This window comes from Chanodichthys erythropterus, chromosome 2, assembly GCF_024489055.1.
Source record: "Chanodichthys erythropterus isolate Z2021 chromosome 2, ASM2448905v1, whole genome shotgun sequence".
Taxonomy (NCBI): Eukaryota; Metazoa; Chordata; class Actinopteri; order Cypriniformes; family Xenocyprididae; genus Chanodichthys; species Chanodichthys erythropterus.
This window is the reverse complement of record NC_090222.1, coordinates 17671676-17688115: the sequence shown is the minus strand read 5'-3', so window position 1 is coordinate 17688115 and position 16440 is coordinate 17671676. Positions and strand designations below refer to the sequence as shown.

Below are 16440 nucleotides of genomic sequence, written 5' to 3'. Positions count from 1 at the left end.
CGTCAGCAACACAACACTCTCTCTACTGCACAATGTGATGCATTGTTCAGAGTTAATTGTAATGGTTTTTTTCTGCCGTGGACTGTCATGGGAAATGGTTTTCGAAATTAGTGTAGTGTCAAGTTGTATATCATTTTAAAACTGCTTTCAATCTATGTCTTACTGCTACAATCTGCAACATTAGGTTTTCAGCTCATAGACAGCAAGTGCATTATTCCGATAGTCATGATGAAGTAAATCACATTTTATTAGTCGTTACCTTTAAATCCCAAAATGTACCAAAATCACAACAGTGCAGAAAAAACAGTCCATGTTATAAACAGACATCTTGCATGATATGTGGTCTTTCAAAATCCATTCCAGCACATTGGTACTGCAGTGCTCAACATGGCTACTGCAATGCTGCTTTTCATCCTGGACATTACCAATCCATAACAGCAGTTACACAAGAACGAACAGAAATAGAATTCTGATTAGTTCTTACGTCTTCCCAGCCACTCCCAGGCGTATAGGAGATGACATCCAGAAAGGGATTGGCCAGGTAGCCCTCGTTATTGAACGAATAGTCCCGCCCACCAAGAGTGATGTTACTGAAATACCTGCAAAGCGAAGAGAACAGAGCAGAAACAGTCAGTTGAGATCCAGAAAGAATTAGTATAAAAGACTCAGAGGACACGTCAAAGAGGCACAGAACACTTCACAAACATCCTAATTAGGTCAGATTGCAAGAGTGTGGTGAAGGTAACCATTTTATTTCCTTCAGCAATAGAATCAAAGGAGGCAGTCACTCTATTTCGAGCACTTAATCTAAACCAGTAAAATACCCAGAACAGTGCCTAAATGTGACATTCTTTGTGACTGCTTCAAATGAATCTTTTTATCTTAAATCCAATATGCTTTTGGCAAAATGAAGACTGCACACTTAAAAAATATGACTGGGTGAACAAGTTTGAAGGAGCAAAGTTTCCTCTGCTCTGTTCTTATGAGCCTTTTGAAAGCCTTTTGTGAATATTCCTCACAAAATTCCGCCAAAGATCTGTTTGATAAATGCATGCAAAACCATTATGTATAAGCCTGTTTAGCAAACCATAATTACAACAGCAGCACTAAACAGGCTCTTTTCCCCATCAATCTTCTTATGATGTGTAATGAGTGTTACGTCGAGAGTTTCTGCTCAGTGAGTCCATTTCATTTCTCCTTACTATGTGCAAAACATGCTATAAAACGTGATTAACACTTTTTTTTTTCTTTTAATTCTGGCAATTGTTTGGAAATTCTAGTTTCATCACTGGTAGCCAGTGTTTTTCATTAATGAAGCTTTTTTTATTTTGACGATAATGATTATTATAATTATTACACAATGTTTATTCGAACATTTATTTGTTATTGACAAAAATAAGATGAGAAAAAAAATTATGCTGATTCTTTCAGTGAATCTAACCATTGGCAATAATTTCAGGGATAAAATGTTTGATTATTTCATTACATTTTGTACTTTTTTTCGTCTACTAGAATTATTGACTTAAAATTTGACTTAAAATAGAGAACATCAAATGACAAAATATTAAGAAAAAAGGAGAAACGTCTAACGTCATGCAAAAATTGTCCACTGTATTTTTCAATACAGAAATAAGTTATTTCCTGTGAGTCTGCAAACCTTCTGATTCATTAGCCACTAGTTAAATGACTACAAGAATAACAAAGTGTAGTACAAGGTAATATTCTTTTGCACTATAACACATGTTTATGATTATGATAACATGTTAAAATAAAATGATGACAAGTACCAGTCTGCAATATCAAGCAGCATAATGGACTGTTTTTTTACAGCTAAAACAACTGAAAGCAGCTGATACTAGAAGCCGTGCACATTCAAGTTAAAATCGGACCCTTTCGCTCTTACTGTAAAAATAGATGAGTAACGTTCCCATTATAATAAATGAAACTGGCACATGCTTGTTGATTATAATGGGACTATTCTAGTTTTACTGTGCTGCTTGCTTTCAGGGTAGAGACAGTGTCAAATGTGCTGCAATTGTTTATCCGCTCCCACCCACTTAGTCGTCTTAAACGCAGGGGCATGTTGAACGCCTCCCCTACAGTCCCTGTGGTGGGGGAGTAAAGGACGTCCATGCCCTAAAGGTGTAGCACTTTCACTCTCATTAGAGTGTGTCATTACAGATAAACTGACTAGCTAAAAATGCAACAAAGCAGCAAAAAGAGAAAAGAAAACAAAGCTTGCAACAAAGTTGAAGGTTAAATCCAAACAAGATGAGCTTTAAACACAGTTCTCAGGGTGAACATAAATAGAGGGCTTTTAAAAGATTTTCAAGAACACACAGTATAATAACACCATAAACTACGCTGAAAGCACCATTTATTTGCATATGCTGGTTTAGTACTTGATTCACTAAATGAATTACACAGGCAGTGTCACGCACACAAGCACAAAAGCAGCTTTTTTTAGCGCTGAAATACCATGGGCAAAAATGGTTTAAGTGTTTAATGAATTCATGCCTATGGGCAAATTCCTTACTTATATGGCAGATATAACTACGGCTACTCCATATATAAAAGATAAAATTAAAGTGTACACTGCAAACCCGAATAAGTTGGCAAAAATTTGAGAAATTCAAAGTAAGCAGAACTGGCAGATTTCAATTTTGTACTCATACATTTTAATTGCTCTTAACTTGAAATTTTTGAGCACATTAATTCATACATTTAACTTAAAATTATCAACAAATATATTAGTAGTGGAAATTTAGCTAGTTATAACTAGCTAATCTAACAAATGCTAAACGGTAACACGTTTTGATAACATTAGCATTAACATAGCCCCCCCCCCCCAAAAAAAAAACACTTAACAGAAACTTTTCTAAATTATCATAGCAAAGCATTAAACACTACTAAATTTTCCACTTAACATTAATCTTGCACAAAAAAAATGATAAAACACTTTTAGCACTTACTCTCCCTTTTAAGTGCCAAAGCAAAGCATGCTGGGAAACAGAAATCCTAGCCCAGTTAAATTTAAGTTCATAAAAATTAAAACAATGAAACAATTCAGACACTTAAAATGTCAGTTTAGTGAACAGCCTTCTTTAACTACCCAAAGAAATCTCATTTGATAAAATCGAATCCCGCCCTACATGTCCCACTGAATATTAATTTTCATTTACTACAGGATTTCACATTAGCTAAATGTTCTGCAAATACAATTTCATGTTACTAGTCACTATAATAGAGAAGAAGGTGTTGAGCTGCTTGGTGTGAGTCATGTTGTATGTTTCTGTGCAAAACATACAAGTCAAACCCTGTGTCGGTGGAAAGTACCGTCTCTTACTTTATTCTACCACGAATCCTCTGCGTTCTGTTCCCATCTGTCTGGCAGTTAGTGACGAAGTGCGGTCCTCCAGTGGCTCCGTAGTCCTTGCGCAACGCGACGGCTCCGTGGGTAAGGATGGACACCCCACGGGCGATTCGTCTGCGAGGCTCGTCCCTCCAGCCCTGCGGTCTGACTGCAAAAAGGCGATTGGGTAGTCCGGTCAGGCCCAACTCGGACAGAGCCGGACCCACCACGAACCATATGTGGGAGGCGCTGGCCTGACCAGCTGCCCAAGCAGCCTGGAACACCTGTTCTGCTTCCTCCTGAGAGCAGTACAACAACCGCACCTACAGTAGGAGTGGGGGCAAAGAGGACAGAGGGGACCAAGATGAAAACCAGAGAGCAGGAGCAAGAGAGGAAACAAAAGAGAGTGCAAACAAGAACACAGAGGTCAAAAGGGAGGAACAGACCATGAGCAGAATGAGAAGAGGAAATGAAAGAGAGGACAGGAGAGGTATTAAGTTTATATATTTTAGTGCTGGAACTAATTTGTAAAATCACTAATAACTGATCATGAAAATGTTGCGTCTTTGCGATGTGCTTGGAGAGCCTCTTTCAGTGCTTGAAAAACTTCTTTCTTAAAAAAGAAAAAAACATTTAATTACATTTTACTGTTAAATTATTATAATGAGAGTATTTCCATTTCCATGAGAGCCTCCTAATATCAAAAGAGCGATTAAAATGTCGCTGCCGTCATTACATTTCAGATACTTCATAGAGCACATGCAGATCAAACGGAGCACAACAGAAAGAGAGTGCAATCATTTGGATCAGTGAATTTAGATTGAAACTTGAAATCCTATACGCACTGCAATTAATGATATATGAACAGTAACTTTAATGGGATTACTGAAAAATAAAGGGTTCATTACAGGAACTAATAAACTGATTACAGTAGATTGATGTACTACAGCATGTGCCATGTTCAGAGGGCAGAATGTTTCTCCAGAGTCGCACATTCTACCTCTTAACACTTAACATTGTCATTTAAATGCTATTTATTCTGCTGATTTCAAACTGTAAAGAGTGTTGTGTATAATCACTTTAAATTTTTACCTCTTTGTACTGAGTAAATATATTACAGGTTTCAATGTGCACATCGTTTGAAGGACAATACTAGTCAAGATATGATTAATCAAAGAACTAATCGTCAATTAAATTGAATATCAAAAGAGTTATTAGCTGCAGCTCTAATGTATTTGGACTTATTTCAGGGAAACATAATAGACAGAAATGTCTAATTATTTTACAGGAGAGGAGCAGCTTTGGAGTAATGGTGCTGGGACATTCCTTAATGAAGAAAGACAGATACTGGATGGAAAGAGAAGGAGAGAAAGAAAAATGGAAGAAAGGAAACTAGCACAATCTGGGAAGGAGAGAGAGAAAGGAAGAAAAGAGCAGAAACTGAGAGAGGGGCTAAATATTTCACCTTTACAATACATGAGAGAGAAAAAAACCCAAGAGAGAAAGACTGTAAAAAAAGAGGAAAAGGGCAATAGAGAACTAGGAAATAACTAGAGAATGAGAGAATAACCAACCCGTATGTAAACTCACCAGCCCTGAACAAAACAGACTGACGAAATTATGTTCTTGTTCTGTGTGTGTGTTTTTATGTAAAGTACATAGTATATCCAGTATGTGTTTAAAGTAGGGGTATGCGTTACCTCGAAAATCACAATATGAGTAATATCACAATCATGGTAATGCATATATCACATTATAAGATGGACAGGTCTGGTCCTGGCTTCAGATTGGTTAACACAGCATTCCAGTCATGCTAAAATCCACATATAAAGCACAAAGTCTTTATATGTCACATCACTACACAGCTCTCATAGTAGATATTTTTGTTGCATCGCAACATTCTGATATGTCAGGGGCTATATCTTTTAGCAGAAAGATACCGCTTGATGAAATAGCTTAGAAAAAAAATAATGTTTTTGACAAATATTATTCTTAATATTCAGTAACTGTTGCAATAAGACATTTGATACTGTGCTGCATTGTTAATAAAGTCACAGCTGTGCATAATTCTCACCTCTCTTATACAAATATATTTTTAGGGATGTATTAATATTCTGGCTGATAATGATAAATCAATAAGTTTATGTTATAGCCAATAACTAATAAATTTATAACTTTTTAATAACTTTTTGCTTAATGTTGGGTATTTTTAAAATCACACAGCAGATACACTGCAGTACTACGGTATAATAGCAATCACCACTGACTGAAACATTTCTACCACCATCATATTGCTTATTCTACTATGTAACTCTCTGTGTGTATATAAATGCATACTTTATGTATGTGTGAAATATTTATTTCCATGGTTGTGTGTATGTGAGTTTGTGTAATTGAGCAGAAGCACTGCAGACTGAATCTAATGCATACGGCATTGGGTTGCACCGCCACAGGCTCTGTGTTATATTAACACTGACATCAGTGTACTGGGACCCACAAGGCACAATAACACCCTCTAACACACACATACACAGAACAATAACAGCCTGGAGCCAGGGGGAGACAGAGGACAACCTGTGACACACATACACACACGTACACATTACACAGATATAGGTAGAGATGGGAAAGAGAATGAGAAAGAGAGTAGAATGGAGAAAGGACAGTGAGGGGTCACAAAAAGATGGTGGAGTAAACAGCCAAAAGAAAAAGTCAAATAAATGGTTAAGGACAGGAAGTGATGTCAGGTGGAGGGAGGAAGAGTAAGTGAATGATCAAATGAGCGAGTAAGTGAATAAGTGAGACATAAACGCAATGACCTTCCCTCTCTACCTGTGCTTCGTTCTCTTTCAGCAGCCGTCGTGCTCGCGCTCCTCCTGGGTCATCTGTTAAATTCAACATCACCACGCTCTTCTTCTCCCAGCCGATGAATGACCCGTCAGTCAAACCTTCCACCACCGACAGGAAGTCCTGGTAGCCATGGTGACGTGTGGACACCACTGAGAAGGCCGTCCAATCGTACTCCTCCAGCACCTCAAAGATCACCTCCAATTGGAGTGCGGTGGAAGAGCTGAACTGCAGGAAGATTGAGCCGGTCTCCTGCAGAGTAATTAAGAAGGTAAACGACTACATTTCCCAAGACTAAAGACCGTTGATTCATTCCTTGCATAAGGCATCATGGGAACTACATTTCTTATGAACAGTTTCTAATGTGACATTCTCTAATCGTAACAGCAGACAGAGCTAGTCTTCTGCAGTGCAATTAAGGGGGAAAAATAACTACATTTCCTGTGATTGAAGACTATTTATTGCCTCCATAAAGCATCATAGGAATTCAATTTCTTATAAAGAGTTTCTGAGATATGCAGCCGCTGTAGAAACAGGAGGGAGGTACTTCAGTGACTCTAATCGTCACCGGAATATGTCGCACAGATTTAAATTAAATTTGCAATGCAATGTGTACGTGTAGGTCCGGGAGAATGTAGCATTCAATGCAACATCTTCAAAAGGATAATATCATGTCTCTAGAGTAAATAATAATAACGAAACATTTGTTAATGAAAAAATCATGTCTTTTTTGCTATTGTTGTTCTTATACTGTGCTAAAGAGAACATGTTATAAATGTCGAGACGAGCAACTGAAATTGCAAACCCAGACCGAAGCACTTCAGTGAACATGAGAGGGGAAAAAAAAGAGCAGACCATATGGCCTGCAGCGGTAATGCATGACCCTTGGCCTTGCTATTTATCCAAATGGATGTTAGTAATGCCATCCCTTCCTACAGTTATCGGTGTGCCCCGATCAGGCCCCGACAGAGACGACGGCAGCCCTATCTCTGTCCGTTTAACACTCCTCCTCAGGCGGTACCATTAACAAACAATGCCCTTATAGCACTGCAGCAAGCCAAACACTATCTAGCAAGTGTTAGAGCTCATTAACACCAAGAGCTTGCAGAGAGAGATGTTTGTGAGGAATTTCCACAGTCCAAAGAAACTGGAATATTGTTTTGTTTTTTCTTTTAAGAAAAAATAACACTGACAAATAATTCATTGCAGCTAAAGTGCATCTGAGTCTGTTCAAAGTGGTCTGTTCTGAGAAATACTCAATGTCCCAGTTTTATTGTGCTATTAAATGGCATAGACAGTACAGTTGATCAGGAAAAACACTATTCATTTAAAGACAGCTATACTTCAGAGAATCAGGATCAATTGTACTGGCTGGGTACAATCGCTTTTAATAAGCATTTTACTTTTGCTTATTTTACTACTTGCATTTGCTGACACTAGCAAGGTTACAGGAAATCCTTCAAAAAGGACAAGTTTAAGTCTGTACACTTCAGTTCTGTATTTAAAATCGTTCATTTAGTTGGTACCAGTCTATATTGGAAGATTTGCTGTGAAATCCAAGGTTGATCAATTTAAGTCAAATTAATTTAACTCAGAGTATGGAATCATTGTGAATAATCACTAGTTGGTTTCTAATTTGAATGTACATAGAGTAACTGAGTAAAATCAAACTTAAAGATGTGGTCACATTGGTGAAATTTAGAAAAAAAAAAGGTTTACTGTCAATAGTGTAGCAATGCATGAAGCAAACCAAGCAGCTTTTTATTGGTCAAAGTGGCAAATTTGAATTTGATTTTACCCATGGCCAACTTGAACATGGGTGAAATCTGCTTGGGGTACTCCTAATCTTGCAGATTCCTATTTAAATGACAGGATTTCATCCACAACATTTCATTGAGCAATGGTAAATGTGACCACATCTTAATTCTGTAAACAGCCATACCTGTGGTACCCTGCCCAGACCCGCTCCCCCTCCCACAGCAACGATGGGGAGACCGGTCTGGGCTGAAACGAACTCCAGCATGGGGGCCAGGGGGCCGGAGGCCAGCGGGAGGGGTCTCTCATCTTCATACACAAGTCCCTGAAGGGGTCTGGCTGCCAGCAGGTCACACAGCTGAGAGAGCAGAGTCCTGGGACTGCTGTCATTCACCTGTAGTCAATTCACATTCACTTCACATTCATGTTCACATTCACACCACATTGACTTCTATAGTTATGAATAAATACTCATGCTTAAGTGCCCATAATTTTACTCTACTTTTGTGTTCATGCTTCAGTTCAAAATGAACAAAGCATTCAGGTATTTTAGGTTACTCTAAATGTAAAATCACAATCTGTCTCCACCCTGAAAGCAATCAATTCCGTTCTAGTTGCATGATCTCTTTCAGACTAACCTGAAGCCAGATTACGTTTGCAGATCCCCACTGGGTGACGACGCTCTCACCAAAGCTGCTGTGCACACGTCCGAAACCTGGGTACGGCACCCTACCCGCAGCTGCTGCAGCCCCCGCTTCCCCCTGTTGAACAGTTGAGCCCGCGTGGATCACTGCGATGTTGAAGTGCATTGATGCCACTGGGTCCCGTTCACGCTCTCGGGGCCGGAGCAAGAGATGAGGGGAGGAGCTAGTCTGACCCGCCCATTCTACCAGGGCCAATAGCAGAGACAGCGTGGGTACTGTGACCATGGCAACAAACATGGAGGCCAAACGAGAGGGCACAAAGAAAGCCTGAGTGAAACCAGGAGAAAGAGAGAAACTGCAATTAAATTAAAATCATAAATTCAATATATTGCATACAATTAAAAAAAAAAAAAACATAGATAAAGAGAGAGTAAACAATTAGAATAAGAGAAAGAAAGCGAAGTAGAACAAGAAAGATGGCAAGAAAGTAAGAGAATTGACAAAAGAAGGAATTAAATGGACTTTATTCAGGCCACAGGCTGAAATGGAGCAACACAGGAGGAAAACAAACACAGAGAGAGAGAGGGTAATTGATAGAGGGATAGAGAGAAACTGCATGTGATTTTGTGCATGTACAGGTTTAGCTGTGCTTCTGAAGGCCTAAATGTCCTAGTGAAACGTCTTGTGAGAGCATCTGAAGTGGACAATATTGTTTTAGTTTAAATGTAATAATGTCAACAGGTTTGTACAAGGGTTATGCCTGTATTTAATTGGTCAATGACCAAAGTTTTCATGATAAAGAAAAAGAAAAGTCTTTTAAATCAACTTTATAACTCACGTGCATGTACTCTGGATTCATGTTAGTTTCATATGGATTGTGAAAAACCCATTTGGTGTAACCATAATTGAAAAAACTAGTAACATTTTTTTTTTTTTTTTTTTACAAATATATAATACATGTGAGTGTACAAATCTTAATCATTATTTTCAATAATTTAAAAAAGTTGAAACAGCAATTTGTGACATATTTGGCGGAGTTGTATGAATTCATACATTTGCTCGTTTTCGCACGATTTCCTTACGCCCTACTGACACCGTGTCTACACCAGACGCGAGTGGCATGATGCAATGCAACGAAAGTCAATAGAACCCATTATAATTAGTGATGGTGCCTACACAAATCTCAGCCCAGCAAACTGGTGCCTCATTCTATTTATGACATACTGACACAAAGGACAAATGCTTTGCAACTGGCGCTTTGTTGCGTCCAGTGTGGACAGCTTTTAGCTGTTGCAACACGAGCGACAGTGGTCTTGTCCAGTGTAGACACGGTGTTAGGGTTAGTGTGGTATCTGTCAGAAGTTAGTCAGCAAAGATACACATGTGACAGGAGTAACAAACTTCATCCATCTTGTTGACTCTTCACTTCTGTTCTCACACATCATGTCATTACACAACACTTCCTTACTCTTTCAAAATAGTAGTCCCAACCCAATTCCACCCACGAACACAACATTTTCCCCCTTTTTTTAAAAAACAAAACAGAACATCAGTTACATCAAAGCACACAGACACATCCACACATAAGATCCAGAACAGCACTTCAGATCTAAGTAACATAGTCGTTCAACCAACTAGGCTTCCGAACATCACATTTAGGTCCAGTGGTATGAATGTGTAGTGAGCAGTGTTCTCAGCCGGAGTTGTTGGTGTGCACGTAGTGAGATGGGAAGCATTCCATGTCTTTCCATCATTATGAACGTATGTACCCACCCCAAGTCTTTTGGAAACCGTGAGAGGATCAGTAAACTCTTGGTGTCCTTAAGGAACATGCAAGGGTTTCCATACCCTCACTTTATTCCCCTCCCGAGCACCCCGCTTAGCATCAGTGTACTTTTTCACTTTGTGTTGCAGCCGCATAACCCTTCGGCGAACAGTTATGTCAGTTGGCGGGTACACAGGACAGATGGCAAAATAGACAGCCTTGTGTGCATTTGCCTGCTATAGAGAAGCTGAAAGGGTGAAGTACCAGTTGCAACATGTGGAGTGGCATGGTACACCTGCAAGAAGTCAGTTACCACAGGTTTCCATGATAGATGTTGCTTCCTGGCGATTTTGGACAGTGTGTTTGAGCGCACAGTTGAACCTCTCTACAGCACCATTAGCTGCAAGGTAGAAGAGAGAGGAATGATGGTGACGAATATTCCTTCCTTCCAGAACAGCAGCAAAAGCAAGCAGACGTACACTGAACACTGTTTTCAGTAACAATACTCAATGGATTTCCATGGCAGCTGAAGACTGATGACAGAAATGAAACCACAGAATCCATAGTGACAGTGTGAGTAAAGGAGACCTCAGGCCATTTGCTGTAATAGTTAATGTTATATCAAACCTGCAGTCAGATACAGCAGTGTCAAATGACCAAACTATATCCACAGCCACTTTCTGCCATGGTCCCTCTGGCAGCAGCTAGAGAGGAATAGGATCTGACTTGACAATTTTGTCATTGAGCTGACATACATGGCAGGAATGTACAGCTTCATGAACCTGAGCATCCATTCCTGGCCACCAATAGAGATGTTTGGTTCTCACCTCTCCCTAATGTCCTTTGTGCACTATAGAGACCAGCAGATATCGAAGAGCAGCAGGTGCAATCAGCCGTGAGCTTCGGAAGATGAAGTTGTCCTTAACAGACAGTCCCGGTCACAGTTTATAGTACGGCAACAACTCAACATCCAGTCCGCTGTGTAAAGGAGGCCAACCATTAGAAATCTGTGCATGAAGTCTGGTTAGTGCAGGAAGCACATGCAGCATCAACATCAGCAGCAGACAAAGAATTACGGGCAGCAGATAGAAATGCAACAAATCCCTCATCAAGATCATCAATGGGAGCTGGAGAAAAAGCATAATCTGCAGGAGAAGCAGGTAAGGGCAAACGTGACATAATCAGCAAGGGCATTTTGAATTGATTCATTACACTTGATTCATCCAGAAGAAGACCCTCTGCTGGAACAGTATGACCTATGAACTGCAGACTACTTCCCTGAGAAGGATGACGACACTTTGGGGAAGGCCTTCAGCATGACAGCGCCTGAAGCATGTGTGCAATTTATTCCAATTCTGATTGGTGCTGCCTAGTCCCATGACATGTGATGGCGTAACGGGAAGCTACAAAAGGGGGCCGGCAACACAACAGTGACAGCTTTCTCATCTTCAACAAGTCCTATTTGGTGTTTATTTGCCCCATAGGCCACTCAAATATATTAGCTTTGTTATTAGAAATGTCAAGCGTGCAGCAGCAACAGTTTAAGAAGCGTGTTCCTCCCTAGACAAAGCCTTCTTGCTTGATCCCCTGCTGTCGTCTCCTGGTCTCTTTGGCAACGTTTTAGCTAAGGTCGTCAGGAGATTTCAGATTTCACCCCTAAAAGATCTTGGGGGTCGAAGCAACACTCTCACCCAAAGCCTGTGAAGGAGAAAACAGATCTGAGGACCATTATTCTTTATAAGCGGGCTTCATGAAAGCAGAGGTCCTGGTGGTCAAGTCAGGCCTCTGGTGATTTCCAACCCCTGACCAGCCAGTCAAGACGATGGTCATCATCTTCTGAAATGCCAGAGGTGCTGAAGCCAATCCATAAGGAACACGACAAAAATAGAACAGTTCATTGTGAGTAATAAATGCTGTAAGGTCACAACTGTCCTCATGCAGCGGCCCTTGGTAGTAAGCATTAGTCAGGTCAGGTAGAGAAAACTTTAAAAGCAGAGAGTATATGCGGCAAATGGAAAAGAGTCCATGATCACTGCTTTATTTGGTTCTCTGAGGTCAACGTACATCCAAATTTTACTTGATTTTTTCTGTGCCACAACAATTGGTGACACCCATGCAGAGTCATCGATGTGTTCTATCAACCCAGCTGCTTGAAAGAAATTTAATTCCTCTGACACAGCACTACGAACAGAGAGTGGCAGAAGTTTTTGGAGCACATGTGTGATAAAGTTAAGTACATCCAAACTCAGTTGGCATAGGAGAAGCAGGAAGGGCATTAGGAGGCAGGGCTTGATTGTTTTCAATCCTCACATGCAGTGCAGACATTAGGTCCCTCCCCATGTGTGGTGTCCCTTTGTCCACAATGAAGAACGTAGCAGTAACTGAGTGGGCATGTAGGGAAACTGACAAACACCCAACCAGCATTTGGGCTTTTGACTACTACACAAGCCCAGCTGTGGCTTGCGACAGCACAACGTAGCCACTCTTGTAATGCTGGGAGTACAAGCTGAATATTCCGTGTACAGTACAGTAACTTCTGTTAATTCAATTTCAAGTATTTAAAGGTGCCCTAGATTCAAAAATTGAATTTACCTTGGCATAGTTAAATAACAAGAATTCAGTACATGGAAAAGACATACAGTGAGTCTCATACACCATTGTTTCCTCCTTCTTGTATAAATCTCATTTGTTTAAAAGACCTCCGAAGAACAGGCGAATCTCAACATAACACCGACTGTTACGTAACAGTCGGGGTGTGCGCCCCCAATATTTGCATATGCCAGCCCATGATCGAGGCATTACACAAGTGCAGCCAGTATTAACGTCTGGATGTGCAGAGCTGAATCAACAGACTAGGTAAGCAAGCAAGGACAATAACAAAAAATGGCAGATGGAGCAATAATAACTGACCTGATTCATGATAACATGATATTTTTAGTGATATTTGTTTCGTTATGTTTCGTTAGCATGTTGCTAATGTACTGTTAAATGTGGTTAAAGTTACCATCGTTTCTTACTGTATTCACGGAGACAAGAGTTGTCGCTATTTTCATTTTTAAACACTTGCACAATATAATGCACAAACACAACTTCATTCTTTTTAAATCTCTCCAACAGTGTAGCATTAGCCGTTAGCCACGGAGCACTATCAAACTCATTCAGAATCAATGTAAACATCAAAATAAACACTTTACTTACGTGATTAGACATGCTGCATGACGAACACTTTGTAAAGATCCATATTGAGGGTTATATTAGCCGTGTGAACTTTGTTTATGCAATGTATTAGAGTCGTGAGCTCGGGGGCGTGGAGCACGAGAATTAAAGGGCCACACACCCTGAATTGACTCATTTCTAATTATGCCCCAAAATAGGCAGTTAAAAAAATGAATAAAAAAAAATCTATGGGGTATTTTGAGCTGAAACACATTCAGGGGACACCTTAGACTTATATTACATATTTAAAAAAAAAAGTTCTAGGGCACCTTTAATTTCGTTGATAGTCACAGTTTAAGTGTAATGTCCAATCTTTTTACACTTCCTGCATGTTACAGTAGGGCAGTTTGCGGCATTAGCTAAGTGTACCTCCGATTCACAGCAAAAGCATGACTTCCTCTTCCCCACCCGAGCAGAATTAAGAGGTGCATGTGACAGTTTCCCCCTTCTGCATTTTACTGTGTGCTGCACCGCTACGGGGGTGGTAACTTGGTGGGAATTTGAAATAGATTTAGCCTGATCGGCAGGAGATTCAATCTGGCTTGCTATCCTAACAGCTCTGTCGAGTCTAAAACCAGTTTCTAGTAAAAGTCTCTTACACATTTGTGGGCTAAGCACATTCTCTATTAACTGATCATGAATCATTTCATCAGTACTGGCAAATGAATGAACACAGTACTGGCACTGAACACTCGCAAAGCAACTTACTGTAAAGGCGTCATAGTACTGTAAAGTCAATATAGTGGAATAAAAACAAGCCTAGTTTTTTTTCCACTGCAACTTCAAAGGAAGCAAGACAATGTTGTCGCAACTAGTGCTGGATACCTGAGACACGTTAGCAACAGCCATCTTTGTGTCCAATGATAGTGGACAAAAAAGTTAGTAAACAAAGAAACACAGGGTAATGAACTTCATTCATCTTATTTACTCTTCACTTCCGTTCCCACACAACACTCTTTCAAAAATGTTTTGAAATTAATACATTTTGTATGAATCAAATCATACATACAAATTTGTCAACTCATTAGAATAGTTACAGTTTCTCATATGATCAGGTTGGGTCCTCTCTATGATATAACTTCCTGTTTTTTTTAGTGTTCTTTCAGCATGTTGGCCGGACCACATGCTTTTGATTCTGTGTATAAAACCTTAAATTTAAGCAGTAGATATAAATACAACGGTTATGTGGATGAAAAATCATCATAGAAGAGGTGTATTTAAATCCCTTTGTTATTTGCATTTAATGTACTTTTGAATAAATTATTAGATGCACAAAAAATGAGTGTCGACAAAAATATTATTTTAATACAAAACCACAGTCTCTATGAGAGGCCCTCATTAATAATATAGCTTCTAAGGTCTGTGTGTGTGCACTAATAAAAAACAGTCAAGGAATGAATGGTGGTTACTGTAAAGTGAATGAAAAATAACAAACATTAAAATATAAACACCCACATAAATACTTCATACCGACACTCACATACCAACATCACCGAACACGAGCACACCAATAAAATGATTTAGAGAGTTAGAGGTTAGTGCAGTTGATATGTAAGAAAGTGCCTCCACGCTGTCTTACTCTCCTTTCTATCTCAGTCACACACACACACACACACACACACACACACACACACACACACACACACACACACACACACACACACACACACACACACACACACACACACACACACACGCGCACACCCACACACACACACACACACACACACACACACAATACAAGCAAATCATTTTCAATTTACTTTTGTGGCAGCCTCCTCCTGCCTGCTCCTCTCTGTTTCATGACTTCAGGTGCTAATGCAATTGCTTGGAATCACCAGGCTCTCTGACATAATATTCCCTCTCTCCCAATTCTGTCACCGCTTTCTGGGTTTGCTCTCTTTTTGTTGTATTCTCTTTCTCCCTCTGTTATATTTATCCATCTCTAAGCCTGTTGGTCTGTTGACCCTGACGAGTCCTTCAGATAAATGAGAGAAAGAATTAAGAGGCCAAAGACGACGGAGCAATGAGAAGAATATAGGAGGGATGGAGACAGAGAGAGAGAAAGGGGAGACAGGCAGACATTGGAATTCTGTTTGGCTGGAAGAGGTAAATATAGTCCTAATGACTAAGATGTGGACAGAGATGGGGAGGAGGGGGAAATGGAGGGAGTGGAGAAAAAGAAAGAGGGATGAAATATGGAGGAATAGAGGAAAAGAGAGAAATATTGATTACTGGGGTATGTGTACGTGTTTGGCCTGAACAAACACGCTGGCAATCCTCCAGTTTTGACAGACAAGGGACAGTATGTGTGTGTGTTTGTTTGTGTGTGTGTGTGTGTTTAAAAGGTTGGTGGGGGGAGGAGTTTGGGGGGTGGGGGGTTGAAACGCACAAATGAGCAACTGACCACATTCCATAACAGCATATTACTGTTTTTGAGTTGCTTCAAATTAAACTGAAGTAATCATAGCCTGTGCTTGTCATTTGGGATCCCACTGTGCTAATGCTGTGCAAAAGCAGCAATTTACCTCCGCTTCCACAGGTTGCATTATACAGTAGGAGATGAGGGAAATGCACATGCAGTCCTGAATTCATCAAAGAGAGCCAAGAAACTCAGTGATATATCATCCACAAAGGAAGGGACATGTGCTTCGCTGTTGCTTACAGACCCCCGAGCGATTCTAAAATACTACAGTACATTACTATAACAGCTCCATATACATTTACATAAATCTGTATTGTCCCTGACTGGTTTATTAAATATGCTGTGAACACTTTATTTTAAAATACATGTCCAGTTCAGTTGCTTACAATGAAGTTTATGAACATACAGTATAAAATGTATGTCACAAGATAAAATG

At 39.8% G+C, this 16440-nt stretch overlaps 1 protein-coding gene across 1 annotated transcript in view; it reads right to left on the bottom strand.

The window, feature by feature from the left end:
- Positions 1-16440, bottom strand: part of LOC137029197 (glutamate receptor ionotropic, NMDA 2D) — an 83785-nt gene that overhangs the window by 29839 nt on the left and 37506 nt on the right. Inside the window, exons 2-6 of the mRNA XM_067398750.1 lie at positions 8593-8925; positions 8142-8348; positions 6185-6451; positions 3347-3675; positions 485-599 (exon numbers count right to left, since the gene is read on the bottom strand). Of these exons, the coding sequence (XP_067254851.1) occupies positions 485-599; positions 3347-3675; positions 6185-6451; positions 8142-8348; positions 8593-8925 (1251 nt within the window). The remainder of the gene's footprint in view (positions 1-484; positions 600-3346; positions 3676-6184; positions 6452-8141; positions 8349-8592; positions 8926-16440) is intronic.